We start from the raw sequence: 21,726 nt of genomic DNA, 5'->3' as shown, positions 1-21,726 counted from the left end.
ACGTTTGCATCAAAATGCGAAGTAGCATAGACCGACAAAGCTCCAGGGCAAACACACCTTCTCATATGCCGACATCATCGTCTAAGTACTACCATCCTTATTTCTCCCCAGCCGAAATCCACCATCTGTCCGAGAAGCAGCGCGGAAAGCAGACAGCTACACAGGAAGAAAAGGTCAGACAAAACGCTTGTACCTTTCTCGAAACCATTGGAGCTCGGATTGGATTGTGAGTTACTAATTACCATTATCATATCAGCCTAGTCATTCACAATATTCTCCTTGCTGCATAGCCCTAGGCGCACCATAGCCACGGCAGAAGTTTTATACCATCGATTCAATCTTTTCTTCCCAAGAAAAGATTTCCAGTACCATGTATGTCGATTTGATCTCACCGAATGTGTATCGCTAATGTCAGAAGATGCTAGGACGTAGCCTTGGCTGCCCTCTACGTATCAACAAAGGAAAATGATACTCTCAAGAAACCTCGCGAATTACTTGCCGCTTCATACTCAATTCGATATCCCGACCGTGCTGCAAAATCTAAAAATCCTAATGGAGAGATAGACCTTGACACAATGGACCCTGCAGTACGCTTATCTTTATTCATAACAATCCAGGAATAACTGTAATTGATTCACTTTGGAGTTAGTAGAGGGTGATCGACAGAAATTATTGGCAATAGAGCGCTTGATCTTGGAAACTATTTGCTTCAACTTCACCGCACGTATGGCTTTTCCATATGTAATTAAAATTGGAAAGGAACGTCGGGGTAAGTAACATTGACACAATCTCAAAATAAGGTTCTTACTTATTTTTCAGCGGATAAAAAGTTAATAAAACTTGCATGGCGAATAGCCATCGACAGGTGCACAACTTTTTAGCAACTGCATTCGATTCTTACGTTGATATGTTTTAATTTAAATCTCAGTTACAGAACACTCTTGCCTCTTTCATACCCGCCACACACTCTGGCAATAGGAAGCCTATACGTTGCAGCTCTACTATTATCTTTTGAACAGCCTCAAGTACCGGAGTACGATGAACAGGGAAAGTTGTCTCCAGCCGTACTTGTGCAGCAATTTAGTACGCCGTCGACATGGATGGATGTGTATCGTGTAGAACTGGGCGACGTTGATGGTAAATTCATGGCTTACCTCCTGATTGACCTTTTATCTCATTTCTTCTGTTATTTTAGATTTTGCACATACCATGCTGGACCTCTTCATACAGTTTTCTCAAAATCCCTCTGCCAATACCTCGCCCAGTACTCCTTCCTCTCCTTCGCCCAATCTTCCAGGACGGGATCGACACAACTTGCAAACACTTCAACCACAATCGCCGTACAAGTCTGACCAATTGATCCGCATGAAGATTGCCCTTCGCGAACATGAAGATGCTTTACGCGGTCATCGACGAGACCAGAGGCCGCTGAGTTCTGATCCAAGTGCTCTATACACCAATGAGAAGATTGGTCAGAATGATGGAACTGTTCGCTTTCTCTTCTTCCCTCCAGACAAGGGTAATGTAGCTTGATGTTGTTGTATCATGTATACTACTGTACAGGTCGTTTCACCTCATTTACTGACATGGGGCAGTCACTTCCTTTGGATTGATCGCTCATTGTTTATTCCTTGGTTTATGATATGCGATAAGGTTATCCGCCAACCCTTCGTTTAGTAAGCCACAGTGCTCTCATCTTCCGCGTTCATGCACCATACCAGATTCAGATGACCTGAATACAGCTGAATACCTTGTACCCTGATGGTCAGTCTCGGTGTGCGTGATGCATGTATGTCTGGTCTGGACGGCAAGGCCAGGATCCGGTTCAAATTATCAAGGCCAGCCCAACGCACGGATGTTCGAAACCGGCCTTGATCTTACATGGTCCGAGGCGGTATACCAACGATACTTAGTCCTTTCTCTCTGTAAAACGATGTCTTACTCCCTTGCTCTGCTTTTTTTTTATATTTATTTCTGAAGCGCTGTGTGTTACAGTGCCCTTGGCCTGGTAGCCATGGATCTTTACTTCATTCCTGACGATCCGGAACACACCTTGTTGGTCTCTGCGAATGGGGTACCTCACTATCAAATCGATACGGATGAACCTTTTGAAGATAGGCCCTGCGTCACATTAATTCAGCGACCAGGGGCTTCACCCGAAGAATGCATCGTTGCTGAGATTGAATGGAGAAATCGTGACACACCTACAATCCTAAGGTGTCCATTACTCAGCGGTGCAGCTCAATACGTTGGTCTACAAGGTACTGGAATAAGGTCATTGCACTACCTTTACAAGCGACATAAATTCGGCTCGTGAGTTTATTCACAAGCTCTCTCATTCACTACAATTATGAAATGGCCATAATCCGGTTGGTGCAGCGTACGCTATTTTGTAGGAGACGATGCATTCGAATATCGATGGAAACCGGTTAAGGGTGGTGGATGTGTTGTGAGTTTTCACCTTAGTTTTCACTGGCAATCCAAATTATTTACCCCTCTAGCTTACTCGCTCTGATTCAAATACAGAAATAGCATCCTCCATGAGGGTACTAGGGACGGAGGGCATTTTCGCTGGCGAAAAAAAGCAGGTGCTTCGCATCCAGCCGTGCACTTTGGATATCGATCTCATCATTCTGACTTTCATCATCATGGAAAGGAAGCGCCGTGAACATGAGGGCACAGAAGAGATGGAAAACGAGTACGGGGTCCATAGTTCACAGGTTAAATCAATCAATGAAGCTGAAGACGACGGCATGGTTGAATTGGGCGACGTTGAGATCGGGGAACTCTGAATCCTTCTTTTTTATTTTATTTTGGGTTTTATGTTTTCAAGGGTAAATAGACATGAGCAATATATGTGCTGCATGAATGCAATGAAATAAAGAACATATATTTCGATCAGTGAGAAATACACACAGGAGATGAGCCGTCTCAGGTGACCAGCGCCAGAATTCTGTGGTAATCATCACGAACGCTTTGAAACGTTTCTTCTAATTTTTCGTGCCTTTCCTCTTTTTCAAGCTGGGCTAGAATTTCCTATACATGCAAATTTTATAAGCTAAAAAAATAAGTGAATGGATGAATGAGCTTACAAAATTGAATCGGTATAGTCGCTCCTTGACTTGAAGACGGTAAGCGCGCATAATATTCTGATCCTGTGGATCCAGATGTAGGAGTGCGAGCATTTCAGTAACCCTTTGAAATTGTCGCTACAAAAGAGGGTAAGTCATAGCGCACAACGTGAAAAATACAACCTTACCCCAGCAATCTTCAGATCTTTCCGCCATTTCTCAGACCAAACTTTATCGGCTGGTGGTATTAACTTTCCCTTTTCAAGTCCATGTTCACCTCCATGTAAGCTTTTTCGAGCACGTCGAGTACCTCCGACAGAATCCTGTGCACCGAATGCTTCTTCAATGAATCGCTCGTTCGACAGTAGCATCTCAAGATCATTTTTGTCCCTTAAGTCTTCGAATGCTTCAGCTGGATCTTCTACCGTCAATTCAGCGATGACTGGGTTCTTCAGGATGTACTGATATATGGCCTTGTAAAGTTCGGCTAGATGAAAAATTTCTTTGATAAAAGAGAGCAGGTAAAAGAAATCGATATGGCTTACACCCATGACCATGACGCTGATAGGGAGGTAGAATAACAAATTGGCTGTGTAATATTAGAACAACACGACTGAGGGTTTGGTCACTCCTACTGACCTCAGCCTCAGTCGAACCTTTTCAGGAAAATAGTAGAATGGGTATAGTGAGGAATAGCCAACAAAATGATATGCCGATGTATGTGAAGTATCTCTTCTTTTACGCTTTTCAAATCTAAACCATATACCGTTGGCAAAAGTGAGATTTTGATGACTTATTGGCTTACAATAGAACAAACTCCCATGTATCTTCATCCTCGTTGATATAAGACCCCCCCTCAATGTAAAGAAGAATGAAAAGTTGCATTCTGCGGTGGTACTCTCGAAAACCTGGGGTATCCCATGTGGACTAAAGCAAGAAAATCAAGCATCCTTATCAAGTCGAAAGAAGTGTGACTTACATGGTATACTTCATATTCAATGACGTCCTCGCTTTGAGGGTCCAACGCCTGATTGTTGCCACTTCTTTTCCGCTTTCCCTTAGAAGAAGAGCTGGGAGAGGGCCTTGTGTATGAGTAAACAAGTTGGCCTGGAGGTCGGAAAGCGTTTGCATCATTGTCCACAGCCTTTAGGAATGCGTCTTTATCCGTGAAATAACCTTGAAAACAATGCAATAAATAAACTATGCAGGCTTTTACGGAGACTTTACCCTCACCTGGTGGAATGAAACCACTCAACGTAGCCTCGACATCATCTACCGTCGATGTTGATGGTAACTTCTTAGCATACGTGATATTAAGATATTGTTTCAATGACCCCGAGGTAAACCGAAGCTGCATTAAGATGTGATGCGTAAGTTGCAATGGCGCGTTATACCTCAACAAAAGGGTATCCTACATCAATGACGATGTCTTTATAACCGTATATCTTTTCATCTTCGCCATAAATCTGTTAAATGACTCGTTAGCTAGAATGGTGTAAAGACAGCGTGAAACATGCAGGATATGTGAATGTTGGGTGAAATTCTTCATATGTTTCGTCTTCGGCAAGTACTTCTTTGTCGGTTGCAGACCGCACTGGCATCCGAGTGTTAGTATTGGAAGGCACCAGATTGAGAGTGTGGAGTGTACCTAAAGAGAGTGTCAATGCTTCATTTGCGTCTGTAGTCCAGTCAGACATTGGAACGAAATTCCAAGGGCACGGATGACTTGAGGTATGATGGAATTTGAGTTTGAAGCTGAAGTCGCTAAGAAGAAAGGCTCGTGGGAATGTCACGATCATTCATTATTGACGCGTTGTTTGCCATTGCCCCTTGACTGCCCCGATCATCTAAAGTGTAAGGCCAAACATACACATTCCACTGATCTCCTCTGAATCTCCTTCAAGTTAGTTAATCATCCTCAAACCAATCAAGAGCGAGTTTTCCGATGTTTTTCATGACCATACAGTCCACAGCATACACAACGTATTGCATCAAAAACTATATAACACATGTAGTCAATCATATAACGATAATTCTTCATACATCTCGTCCTCTATGCTTTTCAGTTTCGGCAAGTACTTTTCATTGAAAAGGGAATTTCCATCAGCCAAGTTTCTTAATTGATCCGTTAAGAGAAGGTTGGGGCAGTTGTTAAGAAGAGCATCAATCGACGCAGCACTCGGTCGGTCGCCGCTAAGATCCATGTCAATGTCAACATATTCCAGGTTAGGGATTTCGGCAAGAGCATAAGCTATATCATTGGAAGCCTTTAATTTGTAGCCGTCACAAAAGCCTAAAGAAATCCTTTTGAGCGTCTTCCGTTTGTCCCTGAGAAACTTCAGAATGGCCTGTGGCACAGAGTCGTCCCCGATCAACTCCAAAGTCAAATTTTCTAAGGCGAGGGAGGAGTTCGCCAGTAGCTCCAGCTGTTCTCCTTTAACCATACAATTTACTATGTGTATGGTTCGCAGGCAACGCATAGTAAGTAAGTGTTGGATCAATTTCTCAGAAGATGTGTTATCCACATAGGAGAAATTGTTAACGTAAAAGTGTTCCAATTGCGGGATGTTGGTAAAAGCGAAACCAAGGTCATCCACGTCGAGTACTGATATGTGTAACGATTTCAGGAAAGGGACTTTGGCGGAAATTTTGACTAATTTGTGGCTTTCCAAATGTGTTCCAAAACCGATATCCAGGTCTTCGAGTTTGGAACCGATGCCTTGTAGTATGGGTTCCCATAGCCAATGAAAACGATATAAGCTGAGTCCTTTCAACTGGGTAAATGGTTTATGTGCATCGACAGGAATTAGGATCCTTTCTCGGGGCGGAGTGTATGAATATTTGGCAAGGTCAAGACGCTCAAGTTTGGAGAACGTCAACAAAATCTGATTGACTGAGACCACGGATTCAGTCGTTACTATTTCTTCGCCGTCCATGGAATTTCCCCAGTATATTGCTAGATCGGTCACATTTGGTGTGAGCCCCGCAATTTTGATTAAAAGTTTGATATTCCAGCATCCTTTGAAAATGTTGATACTCAATCGTTGGACGTGTCGTCCGACGCCCTTTCCAGATATAGATGCTCCAAAAGCAAAGAGAAGCTGTTTTCTAATCGTATCGAGACGTCGAGGGCTCTGCCAAAGAAGAGGAGTCGCTGCATTATAAAAGGCATGCGATACAAGGGCAGCATTGCAGAGGTCGGACCTATCTGTTCGTTTGCGCACAGCAAGAAAAGAAAAAATGGTGTCCAGAGTGTCAGGGAGAGAAATAACTTGATGCATGGCTGTAGCAGAAAAATCATGGCGAGGTTTTTGCACAGGAAGGGAGGCAGATACGCGGTCTTTGATATGGTCACTATCCAATAAACGATTGACCATTTTGGGGTCTGACAATAATGATGTCAGAACGGGGAAGGACTAAACATCGATTTACCTACCGTCCAAGGCCGCACGGTAGATCTGGAAGGTTTCCAACTGCTGCTTCTCAGCATGGATTGAAGGATCCAATAAAGCCATACAAAAATTTAGAGAACGCTCTGCTCGATTTTGCTTGTCCAACTCATCCAGTGCTCTATTCAACGCATCGTTGGCGATAGAAATCGTGTAGTCAAAAAGGCCGAGGTCTTTTGCAACTGGGAAGATGTAGGAAATGGGATCGTCGTTAGACATGACCAATCCTTTCGCTGCTATACAGCAGGAGTTACGGGGCAAAGAGAGATATGATCGTTCAGATATAGTAGATAAGAATGGCCTGCGGCGATGTCAACCTGATGAATCGATCAGACCGGAAACGACCTAGCGAAATAGACCCGCGCATTGCACGTAGCACCAGTCAGTGTGCTCTACATGTCAAAGACTCACAGGTAGTTGAAAGCGGCTACTAGAATTTCGTTTGCGCGGAGTCCGTGCTGCGCATGATAGGTTTCCTTGCAAAATATAGCTAGCGTACTTTAACAGTAAAGCGTTCAGACACGAGCTAAAAGCAGTAGAACATACGACAAAGTGACAGAAGAGGGAAAGGAGCAATGATATTCACCAAGAGCCTCATGCCAGACACGATGTAGTAGCAATACGGATCACTCATTCAGAGATGATGCGATTTATAAGTGTACCGCCATTTTCACCGTCCTGTCTTGTCCATGAGGCGCAAACATAATTTTCAACATTCGTAGGTCAGTGAACGTTGCGCCTCGTGTCTGCTGTAGGCTTTGACGTATCACGGTTGGATGAGAAGAAAGACGGAACGGAGTCGAACACGGAGCGTACGTAGATTATCTAAATATAAACACCTTCGGGCCGAGGCACAGCACTTGCATTGAGGCATTGTGGAGGTTGGTCCCCAACCAACATTCCTGGGTCCGAAGAAAAGCTATTCCCTTGCTATAGATACATGTACACCGCTCTGTCTTGCTAAGTCTTCCACATATTTACCTCCACTTTCTGTTCTGCGTCCAACTGCCAGGCTCTAGCATACGCCACAACTTCACCAGCCACGACTAGCCCCTAGATTTTTTCATTTCAGACGAATAAGGACTCACGACATAACTTACGATGCTTAAAATCTATTCACCTTTTCTTCTCGCCATCTCTGTTCCCATATCTGCCCTGCCTGATCTTGGAATTCGTGCTAAGTTAGAAGCAAACTTTGGCCAATCGTCTTATGACCGCTGGCCGTCATCATGGCGCCGCCCTCTTGTCCCTCAGAAAAGAGACGACAGCACAGGCATAAACCACAATCCGGATGGTACTCCATTTCTCTGGCTGCCACAGGACACTTATGCAGGAAGCACATTCTTTGAGTGAGGCGGTCATTCAAGTGTGCGGTGTTTTGTGAAACTGACAGGATTCTAACTACCCAGCGAGTGGGACTTCTTCAATACAGATGATCCAACACAGTGAGATTCACCGTATTAGAAATTGGTCTTTGCTAATCCATTTATTTTCGTTCAGTGGCCAAGTCGAGTCAGTTCAAAAATGATATACTACCACCTCTTTGGTTCTGACGGAAACAAATTGTTTATAGCTATGTCAATAAATCTACCGCTCAGGAGATGGGTTTATTCTGGGTGGCAGATAACGGGACCGCATTCATGAAAGCAGACGACACATCGGTATTGCCATTGGGGGTTACTCGCGCCAGGTAGGTTTGAGAGTTACTCAAAGAGACACTCATTGCTGACTTGATGTGGATATCGTTAGTATCAGAATTACTAGTCAAAAGACATACAACACTGGGCTGTTCATTTTAGATCTTAACAGAGCGCCCTGGGGTTGCGGTAGGTGGTTAAATCTCGCGTGATATATTGGCCAGTATCTCATGCCTTATAAGCTATTTGGCCCGCTTTCTGGACTGTTGGAGGCAATTGGCCACATGTAAGGCGCCAACAATACCGTGACACTCCATGGCTTCTCAAACCAACCCTTTTTTGCGTAGAATGGTGAAATCGATATTTTGGAAGGAGTACACGATAACGAACATAATCAAATTGCATGGCATACCGACCCAGGTAATAGGGAATACACTTGGACAATGTTTTTGCTAATACTATAATGACTAGGATGTCATCTGGACACCAACGCTACCTTTACAGGTCAAGTTCCGGTGATAAGCTTGATTTTATAGTTAGCTATGTTTTGTTAATATGGCGTTTGCAGAACAATAGTACCAATTGCGACGCAAACGTCAATTCCAACAGTGGCTGCGACGTTGTAGAATGGAGTCGCGCTTCTTACGGTACATTTTTCGAGTCTCAGGGAGGAGGGATCTTAGCTATGAAATGGGACGAGAACGATATCTCGGTGTGTGAGTGCAATCATCCTATTTATCATCTAACATAGCCCTGACATGATAACATAAGGGTCATTCTTTCGTGCTGCAATCCCTACAGATGTTACTGCGGGAACGCCGAATCCTTCTCTATGGGGACCGCCGTCTGCAATGTTGATGAACACCAAGTGCGATATCCCAAAATATTTTACAAACCACTCCATTGTTTTTGGCGAGTACTATGGCTTCTATTTTACCGCAATACACAACAAATTAACCAATGTTATTCTAGATATTACATTTTGCGGTTTGTTGCCACTTCTTGGTAAAAACATCATTTTTTAATACGCGCATATAGGTGACTGGGCCGGTAATTCATATGCTACAAGTGGCTGCCCTGGAACTTGCCCTGAACGAATGACGGACCCTACCAACTTTGAGGTGCGTACTCTGATCGATCGACTTTGTACATTCTCTCCTACAATGACGAAATTCAGAATGCAACTTGGAGCATTAACTCGCTCAAGGTCTACCGAAAACAGGTTCTGGCGGGAAAGGACACTTCCGGTGCACGGTCAACTCGGCACATTATGCATTCTGTAGTTGGAAAGGCTCGTTATTTGCTCGGCCCAGTGTTTCTGCTTTTGGCATACGAGCTCTGGTGAAATTATTGTACTTGTCTATAGGCAATCGAAGGCCTGTGGAGATAAATGAGACTATTTTCTAAATACTACTCCATTTGCTGGCTTTCGATAGGCTGAGGCCCCTGTCGATGGGACGCGCTCCAACTTTGAATCACATGATCGCACCTATGACGCCAGACTCTGAGCAAGCAGTTTGCTCATTTCCAATTCTTGTCTTCTTTAGTTTTGCTCAAAGTCCACGATCTGTGGGCAGAAAACGTCACAGCTGACGCTAATGAATTCTTCCGCAATACACGAGAATGTATTTAATCTAACGCTTCTGCTGGGCACTTGCTTTTATTTATTTTTCTTGTCACCATCTTCGACCTATGTCTTCTTCAATTGGATCAGCAGTCAGACATGCAATGGCTCATGTCACCGACAATGCAAAGATAAAAGATCTCAAAAGAGATCATGTAAACATCTCGAGCTCTTCGGGATTGACGACTGACTTCGGTTCCAAAATATCCGACACCGACAACTGGTGGGTACATATAGCAATGTTACATGATCACTGGGTTAACTCAGCTCCTGCGATGCATCCAGGTTGTCCGTTCAGGGCGAGAATGGTACCCAGGGGCCATTTTTACTCGAGGACCATATTGCGAGAGAAAAAATCCACCGGTTTGATCATGAACGTATACCTGAACGCGTAGTGCATGCACGCGGAGCTGGTGCTCATGGGCACTTCCGAGTTTACGACAATACTGCTTCGAAATGGACGTTTGCACCCGTCCTGACCGACCCAAGTCGCACTACCCCCATATTTATTCGATTCAGTACCGTCCAAGGTTCGCGTGGCAGCGCGGTCAGTAGCATATATTCATGTTTCGCAAGATCCTGAACTTTTGTCTTCTAGGACACCGTTCGTGATGTTCGTGGTTTCGCGATGAAGTTCTACACCGATGAAGGAAATTGGGATCTTGTGGGAAACGACATCCCTGTTTTCTTCATCCAAAATGCAATCAAATTTCCAGACTTCGTCCACGCTGTAAAGCCTGAGCCACATAACGAAGTTCCTCAGGGACAAACTGCCCATAATAACTTTTGGGATTTTGTTGGCCTTCAACCAGAATGTCAGTTCATTGCATGCCTCTTTCGCAATAAGAACTTGGTTTCTAATGCCTTGATTCCAGCGGCTCATATGGTAATGTGGGCCATGTCAGACAGAGGTATCTATTGTGATGATTGTTTGGTTTTGATTCTAACGTGATTACAGGTATCCCACGTTCCTACAGAATGATGCAAGGTTTTGGCGTCAACACTTTCACCCTCATCAATGCGGAAGGAAAGCGAGTTTTCGTTAAATTTATCATGACCCCTCAGCTTGGAGTGCATAGTTTGATGTGGGATGAGGCATTGAAACTTGCTGGTCAGGATCCCGGTATGTAAATTGATTGCTTTATGAACAGTGCCTCACTCTATTATGGCAGACTTCCATCGCAAGGACCTTCAAGAGGCTATTGAAAATGGTTGCTATCCTAAATGGACTTTCGGAATTCAAGTTATCGAAGAAAAGGATGAACACTCATTCGATTTTGATATTCTTGATGCTACTAAAGTATGGCCTGAGTATCTCGTCCCCATTCATCAGATTGGTGAATTTACTCTCGACCGGGTGGTTGACGAATATTTCTCGGAAGTCGAACAAGTTGCCTTCTGTACTAGCCACGTAGTGCCTGGTATCGGTTTTAGTGACGATCCTCTGTTACAAGGTCGGAACTTCTCCTATTTCGACACCCAAATTACTAGGCTTGGTATAAACTGGGAACAGGTAAATTATCTTTCTAACACCTGCTCGATAATTTGAATTGAGAGTTGCCTTCTAGATTCCGATAAATCGTCCTGTCTGTCCCGTCATGAATCACCACCGTGACGGTGCTCGTCAACATCGTATTAACCCGGGATCTATCAATTACTTCCCTAATCGTGACAATGTCGGGCACCCGGTACCTCCTTCGCATGGAGGTTATATTGAGTGAGTTATCACTACTTCTTCCCTAGTCATCTTGTTGTAATATTTGCCATTCAAAGACATGCACAAAAGGTTGAAGGTATCAAGCGTCGAATCAGAACGCCCAAATTCCAAGAGCACTTCAGTCAAGCCCAACTTTTTTACAATTCTCTCAGCCAACACGAGAAGAACCACGTCATCGCAGCGTTCTCATTTGAATTGAGCCATTGTGACGATCAACGTGTTTATGATGGTTATATCAATGTTTTGAACAACATCGATTTCGACCTTGCAGTCACTGTGGCCAAGAACGTGAATGGTCCTGTACCCGACAAACCAGTCCGCATCAATCATGGACATAAAGATCAAACGTTGTCTCAGCTTTATTACGCACCTAAGACGCCTACCATTGCTTCCAGAAGAATCGCTGTGCTTATCACTGACGGTTTTAATCTTACCGAAGTCGAAGGAGTTCGCGCTGCGCTGGCGAGTGCCAAAGCTACAACATGGATCATTGGCCCTCGACGTGCCAAAATTCATTCCGAGGGTGGACATATCATCTCGGGGTCAGGAATTGTTGCAGATCATCATTTCGAAGGACAACGGTCGACGATGTTTGACGCAATTTACATACCCTCTGGATCGGAGCATGCAAAAAACCTTGCGAGTAATGGACGTGCGGTGCATTGGATTCGCGAAGCGTTCGGTCACTGCAAGGCTATTGGTGCAATTGGTGATGGTGAGTTATCTTCATTAGGAACACATTTTGAGTTCGCGTTAACTTATTGCTTGTAGCTGTTGACGTCGTCAAGCAAGCTCTCAACCTTCCTGAAGTTAACTTTGCCAACTCTGGAGTAGACGACGTTGTATCCTCATATGGAGTCGTGACGACTGGAAAATACGACGTCAGCTCTGCGGTTGTCGATGCATTGGAGATAGCTCCTAGTCCTAAGGGCTTTGTGTCAAACTTTGCCTACCAAATCAGCAAGCATCGCTGCTACGAGCGTGAGATGGACGGCCTTACGAGCCGAGTGGCATATTGAGTGGGTACGTAGAATAAATCGATATGATATGTATTTGTACGCTTTCGCTGTAGCTTTTGAATTGATTTATTAGCACTCCTGTTGCATCGTCGGAGCTCTCCTACCTCAAGTTGAACTAAGTCGCGGAGTAAACACGACTTCCATTGCCTGTTATCTCAAGCAACGATCGATTATGGTAACTAGTGTCCCCAAATTAAATAACGGAGAATTATGGAGTGGGCAAAAGCTGTATCGCATGACCCTCACAGAAGTAATCTACAGTTCGACGCATGGCTCGATCGACTCTCCTTTGCTTTGCAGCAATCAACACTGTCAACTGTACGGTAGCAGGTGGACAGGGTTATCAGTATTCCAATGATGCAACACAATGTACTCCATGCCTAGGCTTGCAGTGAGTAGAGGAACTCGATGAGTGGGCGAGAACCGATCTGTCGGAAGATCACCATTGAGATATCCCGACTCCTGAATACCAGTATGTCTATGATAATGGCGACGGGCACTTCAAATCTTTCATTGAACCAGCGGTTATGAATGAGCCATCCAAACTTCAGGATCCCCCATGAAAACATTCAAGCCGTCCTTAGACCCCCTAGACATTTACGCAATGTCTTCTTGACGTCGAGCATAGTGAACACTACCTCACCGTTGGCCATGGCGCGCGCAGCTAGTAGCGCGGGGATCCAGGGAGCTAGGGCTATTTGAGAAGTTGGCGAGAGGATTCTAGTGAGAGCAGCAAGGGTGTTCGGGGTATCGTCTTCACCCTATCCTAGTCACTAATCTGATCGTCTAAATCAGGAGTTCTCGAAGACGAATCCCGGGGAGTGTTATTTATAAACATGGCCCAAGTTTATTTTTAGTGTGCTACACACATCGTCGCAAAAATGCCTTGGAATTGAACAACCGCGTAAAATTGTCGTCGCCGAAAGCTTTAGTTGACTTATACTAAATAGGTATAATATCCTGTTATAAATACAAGTTCTCTCGTACATTCACTGCATCTTTAAATAAGAGAAGGCTTGACGCAGTCGGACTGCTTAATTATAGCCACTGAACTCAGGGTGGATTATGGACATTAAATTTAGATTCAAGCTAGAAGAAACTAGAAAAAGATCGATAACTATTGAGATGACGCCAATGTCCATGATGGGAGGCTTTTTGAACCTGTATGTAATATGTCCGGGAACAACCCAATGGTAATTACTTGCTGTCAAGATATGATGCTAAAGAGATTTGTGAGCCGAAATTAGCATCAACTTTCAAGGCATAGTCAATGTAAATCATGATTTGAGCTTTCAAGTCCACAATACGCGGGCAAGTAATGTAAAATTTCCCTGCCGGACATCATGCAGAGTAGCACCACATTTGGTGTGTTTATGGTTCAATCTTTTGGCAGTCATGAAGCATACTTCCTGGCTGAAGATGCTGCTCCAAAAAGACTCCGCAGCGTGTTTGTTCCGAAAAATTTCCAGCTTTGTCAATAGGAGAGTTGTTCTCACTCATAGAGGACAAATCGGCCTTGTGCGTTCCGACTATCTCAGAATTACCGAGGATTGCCGTAGGCGCAAGTGAGGTTATTTGAACTGAAATTCATGTTATGTATTGGACTTCTGTGCAGTGAGTTAGCTTGCTACCTTCCGAAAGTTATGCTTCACAAACCAAAGATCAGACGTAACTCACTGATTACTTTAGTTGTTATAACCCAAAACTCTCCTCTGAACGACACAGAATACTATAATACCTTGATTTAGCCAAGTCAAAATTTTTCAATTACGCAACCTGTGTCCCGTAGATTTCCGAAGGATCCCTTGAGTCGGAACGCCGTGATAAAAGGAGAGAAATTGTACACAACCTCACCTTGGGATCAACGTGTATGATATTATTGTACTATAATTAACATTACCAGACAATTCCGTGCATCTCGCTTGTCCTTATCAAGGATGTGTATGATGCAACAGGGGTTAGCAACCAGGTTTTGCAGAATTATCGGCTCTTTGGGTATATATAATCTAAACATTCCCGAGTTTTGAGAGAGTGGTATAGTGAGGTATCCTCTACTATTCCCTACTGTGGACAAGTTGGCAGGATACACCCACCTGTCAGAAAAGAAAGGGAGTATACTTTTCAATTTTGCTTTTGTGCATCGCCGCAGACGGTGTAAATTGCCCTCAATTGATCATATTCGGAATAAAATTCGAAAAAGGTTTTTTAGGGGAGGGGGGTATCATCGGGTCTTTGTGCTCATATGTTTTCCAACGATAGACGAGAATCGAGATCGTCAACGCTCGATTCTCGAACAAATTTTTACTCCCGCGAGAAATACGCAAAGGGGATGCGGAGCTTTATTGAACTGGCCATCACCGAATACCTCTTTCCACGCTTTCCTTGGCCCCCCGCCGCAATATTCGGTCATTTCCAATCAGAGTGGTCCACATGTTTTTACGATTGCCCAGAGAGAGCGAGGACATTAGAAAAACCGCCGTCGGCGGGAGCTGTATCTGGCGAGAGTCGTCAAGAACAATCGCGCTCAATAAAATTGTCGGGTTGCATTAGCAACATACCGCAAACGGAACAATAACCGCATGAAACCAGTAACAGCCAGTAACCCTTTTCAAACAGCCGCGCCTCAAAGTCATCTAGATGAATTTTCACAAGTATAATTGAAAGTGTATAAAACACAAGTTGATTTTAGAAAGCAAACTTGAAATAAGTAGCGCCATGCAATTGAAATACACAGCGATACGCCCCTGCTGATGATTGTGAGTAGGGTGTCCTGAGGTGTCCGACGCTATTGTAAGCGACGCCTCGAGGCAAGGAAGGGCAAGGACAAGCGCTTGCTGAAATTTTGGGGACCACATGCAGAAGAAATTGCACATGAGCATGAGGAAACCGGCATTCACAACATTCGCCGTGATTGTTCTCGCCTCAGAGCGTTCCTCACTCTGAACGTCGCTCTAGAGTAGAATTATACCAACGATGATAAAGTCTTCACTACTCGGAGGCCTGCATTGACTCCGTTTTGTTATCCTTATTAGCACAAGAAGTAACCTGATATATCGAACATGTTTTTTTTCATTCAACATTCATTTGTGGGTCTTGGCGGACGTTATTGGAAAAGTGATGAGGCCGCAGTCAGATCACGATTATAACCAGTGCGAAAGTCGCTTTGCATTTCCCAATGAAAAGCACAGTCCTACAGTCGCCCAAATGAACCGTAAAGGGTAAGTTCCGTTGGACAAATAATTGCGCCCCCTTGTAGCCCCTTGCCACCCACGGACCATCGTCGCTATATACAACACATACATATATCAAAAACGAGGGTTCAAACTTTTCAATCATGCAGAAATCAGGAGCAACCCACGCACGGCAAAATCCAGCTACGCGTTTTATTTTTTTTCAAATTCAATCCTGTTATTGCTTTTATTCAAATATGTAGCTTGAAATTGACCATATACCAAAATGCAAGTGATCGACAAGCCTATCTTAATCAGAGGGAGTCTAATCTGCATTTGTCCTCATGGGTGCCAGTGGGCGTTGAGCCAAGGTAGCATAGCGGGTGGTCGGCCAGTGTCGGCTCCGCCATTGCCCGCCGTCAATAGGCTCCAAGTTTAGCGCCCAAAGTCAACAAACAGAGAAATCCCTCTTTAGCGCACTAATTACATGAAACTATACATGACTGATCTGGATACATATGTGTCACAAAATTGACCTTTTTGTGGTAATAATTAACGTACTAGTGTATGTCTTATCGATCAACGCAGCTATTGACGTCGATACAAATAGATGTGTCAGAGAGAGGATCTTCCCGCGAAGAGTGCACGTTGCTCTTCAACAATCAACTGCACAACACGGAACCCTTTAAAACGTGAACAAAATTACTATTAATATCGCATTCAGGAGTTTAATATCACCATGATCTCCGTCATCATCCTAGCAAAAACAAAACCGGTACCGGCGTGTGCACTGTAAAGAAGAAGCAAGTGGGGGGCGAAAAAAAGAACGCGGCAGCATTACTGGTGCGACGAAAATCCCTACTCGCTCCAACTGCTGCGCAGGTAGACCGCTACCGGCAGGTATGGCGAACGAAGGTCCCTTTCAATCATCGTGTGCTAAAGATAAAATTAGCGCGATATTCCCCACGGGTACTATCGACAAGAGGGCTATTTATACGGCCCTCGACGAAAATAGGTATACATTTTGTTGATAGAACCAGCAGGGCCAGAAAAGTGGACCTCCGACACTGTCGTATCTTCGGGTACTACAATTGCTGGCAAATTTGGAATGTTAATAGATTTATTAGTCCAGCGTTCGTAATAATGGATGCTCACCGATGTCCGCCGTAGTGACGCCTCATAATGTACTAACAGCAATGGAAAGAGGTTGATCCTACTTGCCAGTCCACACCTTCTTTCGAAAAAATCCACGGTCGTGCATCTCCGAGCATCTAAAGAAAGCATCTAACAGTTGATGGCGGGCATCGCAACGCAGCATCACCGTTGCAGGTAAATTTGTTCAGCAGATTTGCGTCCAGCGGTACATCACGGCAGGGGTGATTATACCTGGTGTCTTTTTAAAATATAAAATCGGGTGGCAGCGGGCGTCCGAGTCGCACATGCGTCGCTGTATGTACACTTCGCATATAATCCAGCCGGGTGGACGAATAGCGCGGAGGAGGCCCAGGTGCGATGACAGCACTCGAAAGACGAATCGCGTGTCCTCCGAAACCGGGAGCGCCCGCCAAGTGTTTAGACATGTTTCGCGTACGCGCATGCACGGGTCGCAAATGCGCGCCCCACAATATTGACCGTATATAGGTCAGAGTGCTGATATCCACTTAAAACCTCGGAGACAGTGTTTCATTGGCTGTTGCATTGAGCAATCCTGATCTATTTTGACCTTTTGTTCTTCATCAGCATGAGAATCATCATCAATAAAGCGTCATAGTATGGCGGGGCAGCCGGATGCGCCCTGCGGTATCGCCCAGGTCAACTAGAAGCAACTGGCATGGTCAGTACGAGCACTAGCGCCAACAGTTCGGCATGATAATAAAAGATGCTTTCAGTTTGCCGCAACATCAAAGAAGTCACTAGCGCTGAGAAAGTAACCGTAGGCAGTTGGGTGTATTGTCTTTGAATAACGCGCGCAATCACATCACGATTCTACAAGTCTCTTTCTGCGCACAATACGTCTTTAGCACTCGAACTAGCTTTGACTATTTACATGTAAAATAGCACTTACATTGATTGACACTCTTTCAGGCTAATCTCCGGTGAGGCAAAGTTTGTTATTAGTAATCGCAGATAATAGTGGCAAATGTAGGTTTACATTCTGGGGTGTTGAACCATTTTTTGAAACGCCCCCGGACCTCGTCTCCCGAAATGCCATTGTCAAGGCCAATGCGGCGGGAATCGACTCCAGGAAATAAGGTTCCGATGGCAGAAAGAATATGTCTGCAAAATCGTGTATTCAATACCCACCTGGTATGTAAAGTCAGTGGATAGATCCAGACCTTTTAACTCGCACCTCGACTGTTCTTCGTTATCGTGAAGCTAGCTATTAAATGAAGGTGAGCATGATCTCGTAACGACGGAAGACAAAAACGCACGCTCGCCAACCTAGAAATGATATCAATATACGTACGTACAGTCATGTACTCCCATATTGTTAATAACCGCGGTTTTTCCGAACGTGGGTGTTGTAAACCCTGCAGGAAAAATTGGAGCTAGGAGCTCTTTATTGCAGGACGGAAAGCGCGAGCTTGGCAGCTACGACTGGCAGATAAGTGTTGCTTTGTGCGAGTTGATGGAGCAAACGAGATGGTGATTCGCACCGATAAGCCATTGCGCACCGCCCAGAGCGTGTTACAACAGCTCATTTGAGGTGTAATTGAGAAGAGACATGGGTATCTTATCAAATGGTAAATGCCGTTATACTGTTGTGCGAGCGTGCATGATATGATTGGAAGATGAGTGTGCTCGAGGTTTATATAAATCTCCTTGCGGAATGAGTCGGACTGGTGTACTGCTGGCAAATTCCGGAATTGATGGAGGCTTTATGGACGCGGACATATCAAGAAAACATATCCACTTGGGCTTTAGAAGGGGAATTAGACGTTGGCTTCCCGGGGAAGAAAGCTGACTGGAATCATGATCATGATCTTGCGAGAAGACAGCTCCATTTAGGATGTAGTGCAACAGTAATGAGGATAAAAGTATGCCGGGAGGATTCGTAGACGAGAAAGAGTTGTGAATGAATGCGCGCCTAGTCGGGATGACGTTGTAAGAGGCTGAGGTAAGCAGAGGAGGAGGAACAGGAACGGGGAGTCAAAGGGGGGGTCTGGGGGGGCGAATCTGAGATTTACCAGATCGGGAGCACGTGTGGAGTGAGACCCCGGGCAGCGCAACTCTGCCAAGTTGTAAAGGCGATGTCGCTCATAGAAAACTCTGAAAGGATTCAGTCTTTGCCTCTTACCACCATGGCTACTGGCATTCTCCTCCACAGCTCCCTGCCCTCCCCCTCCAGCTCGCCGCCCGCAACAGCGACCACCGTCCCCGCCAGCCACCCCCGTCGTTCCATCCGCTTCGCTCCCCTCCCCGACCCCCGTCGCGCTGTCCTCATCACCGACGACGGCGACGAGCTCCCAATAGCCATCCCCCACGACCACGATCTCAACCACATCCCCGCCTCTCTCGTCCTCTCTCCCCCTGCCAGCCCCTCCCCCCGCACACACGACATCCGCACCGACACCAGCGACGAGCGCGAGAACAGCAGCGCCTCATCTACAAATTCCTATCTCTCCTCCTCATCATCTACTTCTGCTTCCTCCACCTCCACACCACGCACAACCACCCCAAGCGACGCATCCCCGCTCTCAAGCGTCACTTCGTCCCCTGTAACTGCCCACTCCGCTCTCCCCTCGAGCACCACAAAGTGCTCCCCGCCCCTTCTCACCGCCCACAATCCTCCCTCTTCATGGCCCAAGCCCCGCAATCTATCTCTTCTTCGTCCTTTTAAGCGCTCTTCAACATCCTCTTCTGGCTCTAGTTCCCATTCTCTCACACCCACCCCCTCAATAGAGGCCAGCCAGGGCCATGGTCACTCACACACCGCACGCAAAGCCCTCGCCCTTTCAAAGGAAGAAATTCTTACCCTAGGCGCCATAAATCTCTTTCGCACTTCCTCCCGCGAATCTACAGACACCGCATCTACAGCTACAAGCTCCGGTTGGGGTCTTGGTCTCTCCCGCTGGACCTCTGCCAACGGCTCCGACAAGTCTGCTCCCATCCTCAGCGGTTCAAGTCCCCTCGCCAGAACACAGAGCACTCAAAGCTACAAGTCAAAATCAAAACAGCCCTCTTCCCTCGCTTCAGAGCCAAAGTCGGCTTCCCAGCCTGCAGCCAGTCGCCATAAAGGTACTCGCATGCTCAATGGCCGGGTCTACGGCTCCAAACGCCCTGCCACCAACCCTAATCCATTTGCCAATGCGCGCGATGACGAGGATGAGTTTGTTGAGTGGGGATACGGCGGCATGGGCTCCGTAAAAGGTGCCAAGAGCGCCGGTATGGCTGGAACCAGCGCTGTCAATTGGGAGAGGCTCCATGGTGGAGCAGGCATGAATGGACGCGCTCCGAAGCAGGGTGTCGGCGGTGTCGCTGTTTCTACCTCTTCGGCGATGGCGGATGACGACGATGGAAGCGGGATGGGATGGGTAAAGAGAAGAAGAGAAGAGAGAGAAAGGAAGAAGAGGGAAGAAGAAGAAAAGGCGGCGAGAGAGAAGGAGCAGGAGCAGGCGAAACGATCAGTCGAGGAAGAAGTGACAGAGAGTAAGATGAGTACCCCGACGCCCACGCGCATGTCGACTATGGAAGCAAACACATCCGAGAAGGACAGTGAGGTTCCCGCTGCAGAGCCGTCTTCATCGAATCCTGAGGAGCAGAAACCGGAGGAAATGAACCAGGTTGTTGGCGAGATGAAAGAAGGATTCGTGTTTGGCGGTGCTCTTGTTACGGATGAGCCAGAACAGGAAAAGGAGAGGGAACATACTCCCGTCGTCGTTCCCGTCCTCATGAGACCTCGTCACCTTCATCATTCTTCGTCGCATCGTCATGGAAGGAGTATGTCGGGTTCTGGAATCAAGTCGGCTGCAGGGTCAAAGGAGCTTCTAGCTGCCGCTACTGACGATACGGCAGTCGTACCTGATGGCGCCGAGGCTGCCGTTGCTGAGAAGGATGGAGTACATCACGATAGCAAGAGAGAGAGTCTCTCGTCTCTGTCTACCTCTGGAAGCGACGAAGACTCGGAAGAGGACGAGGATGCAGACGATGGTGGAGATGAAAACGAGGAAGATGAAGAGGCGGAAGAAGAAGAGGGCAGAAAGACAGCGTTGGGAGCAGGTGTGGAAAAAGTCAGTCGTCATAAAGAGTAGACCAGGCACCATGAGGCGTTTTATCTGGTCGAAGAAGCTCACGGAACGGAAACGCGAGCAAGACTTGACAAGAGGCCATCATTCGACCGCTCAATTTCCACCGTTGTGTGCGATGAACACCACTCTTTCCACTGGTTTGCCTCGTGCGCCAAGTTCCCCACACGGAAGCTAATCTGTTGGCGAACGACTATTTTGATTCCGCGCTTGTTTTTTGATCCATTGCCTTAACTTTAATCCCATTCGTTCATTCCCCTGATTCGCCCACACTAGAGTTTGTCCGTCGAGTGCGTCCTTTTAATTCTTGTTCTTTCAAATATTTATCTTTTTTCCCCTTGTATATAGGTCTCTTTTGTCAATCATCATCGTCATACCTCTGCCTTTGCTATCTGCATGCACGTCGTCGTTATTTGCCTCTTCGTTTCCATTATTTGCACGTCCATCTTCGTTCCTTTTCCCGCATACCAACAGATTTTATTTTATCTGTAGAGTTATGACTGAGCCTGGTCGAGGTTGATTACTTCTTGGTCTTTTTTCTTTCTTCTGGGTGATTAGTCTTGTGTTATACCCATTTTTTCCCCAGTTTCGGTGCTTGCATGTTTCAAATCATCACTTTTTTATCATCATCATCATCATCATTTTTTTTTGTCTCAATTGTGTTTCTTCCTCACCACTCTGTCATACTCTACAAGTTCACTACTCTGTATCTTTTCATCACATTTTTTCTTTTCCTTCCTCGTCGTCATCTTATTATATTTCTAGCACGCTGATCAATTTATTCAATCACATC

At 45.6% G+C, this 21,726-nt stretch overlaps 6 protein-coding genes across 6 annotated transcripts; 5 read left to right on the top strand and 1 right to left on the bottom strand.

Annotated features, from left to right (window-relative positions):
- Positions 1 to 65: 65 nt before the first annotated feature.
- JR316_0003557 (CTD kinase subunit beta) lies at positions 66 to 1,533 on the top strand (the record flags this gene model as incomplete). The annotated part of the gene is made up of 7 exons (XM_047889328.1): positions 66 to 226; positions 291 to 372; positions 426 to 587; positions 646 to 769; positions 820 to 865; positions 929 to 1,137; positions 1,196 to 1,533. 7 exons carry the CDS (start codon positions 66 to 68, stop codon positions 1,531 to 1,533), a joined length of 1,122 nt encoding a protein of 373 aa, XP_047751702.1.
- A 481-nt stretch (positions 1,534 to 2,014) lies between these two features.
- Positions 2,015 to 2,792, top strand: JR316_0003556 (uncharacterized protein; the record flags this gene model as incomplete). The annotated part of the gene is made up of 3 exons (XM_047889327.1): positions 2,015 to 2,313; positions 2,380 to 2,449; positions 2,502 to 2,792. 3 exons carry the CDS (start codon positions 2,015 to 2,017, stop codon positions 2,790 to 2,792), a joined length of 660 nt encoding a protein of 219 aa, XP_047751701.1.
- Positions 2,793 to 2,931: 139 nt separating this feature from the next.
- Positions 2,932 to 6,739, bottom strand: JR316_0003555 (Histone acetyltransferase type B catalytic subunit; the record flags this gene model as incomplete). The annotated part of the gene is made up of 12 exons (XM_047889326.1): positions 2,932 to 3,036; positions 3,093 to 3,209; positions 3,260 to 3,611; positions 3,711 to 3,824; positions 3,877 to 3,998; positions 4,051 to 4,247; positions 4,305 to 4,422; positions 4,487 to 4,537; positions 4,589 to 4,665; positions 4,720 to 4,835; positions 5,100 to 6,456; positions 6,508 to 6,739. 12 exons carry the CDS (start codon positions 6,737 to 6,739, stop codon positions 2,932 to 2,934), a joined length of 2,958 nt encoding a protein of 985 aa, XP_047751700.1.
- A 1,354-nt stretch (positions 6,740 to 8,093) lies between these two features.
- Positions 8,094 to 9,502, top strand: JR316_0003554 (putative glycosidase C21B10.07; the record flags this gene model as incomplete). Its single annotated transcript, XM_047889325.1, has 9 exons — positions 8,094 to 8,210; positions 8,270 to 8,346; positions 8,400 to 8,443; positions 8,505 to 8,577; positions 8,629 to 8,672; positions 8,726 to 8,873; positions 8,929 to 9,144; positions 9,196 to 9,278; positions 9,335 to 9,502. Coding segments are annotated over 9 exons (970 nt in total), but the record flags the coding sequence as incomplete, so codon positions are not given.
- A 347-nt stretch (positions 9,503 to 9,849) lies between these two features.
- JR316_0003553 (catalase A) lies at positions 9,850 to 12,517 on the top strand (the record flags this gene model as incomplete). The annotated part of the gene is made up of 9 exons (XM_047889324.1): positions 9,850 to 10,004; positions 10,067 to 10,328; positions 10,380 to 10,596; positions 10,657 to 10,692; positions 10,740 to 10,904; positions 10,954 to 11,294; positions 11,350 to 11,498; positions 11,555 to 12,213; positions 12,270 to 12,517. 9 exons carry the CDS (start codon positions 9,850 to 9,852, stop codon positions 12,515 to 12,517), a joined length of 2,232 nt encoding a protein of 743 aa, XP_047751698.1.
- A 6,472-nt stretch (positions 12,518 to 18,989) lies between these two features.
- On the top strand, positions 18,990 to 20,939 carry JR316_0003552 (uncharacterized protein; the record flags this gene model as incomplete). Its single annotated transcript, XM_047889323.1, has 1 exon — positions 18,990 to 20,939. The coding sequence occupies one exon, from the start codon at positions 18,990 to 18,992 to the stop codon at positions 20,937 to 20,939; it is 1,950 nt and encodes a 649-aa protein (XP_047751697.1).
- Positions 20,940 to 21,726: the final 787 nt, after the last annotated feature.

The sequence above is a fragment of the Psilocybe cubensis genome, chromosome 3 (genome assembly GCF_017499595.1).
Source record: "Psilocybe cubensis strain MGC-MH-2018 chromosome 3, whole genome shotgun sequence".
Lineage (NCBI taxonomy): Eukaryota > Fungi > Basidiomycota > Agaricomycetes > Agaricales > Agrocybaceae > Psilocybe > Psilocybe cubensis.
This window is presented reverse-complemented; position numbering and strand designations above follow the sequence as displayed.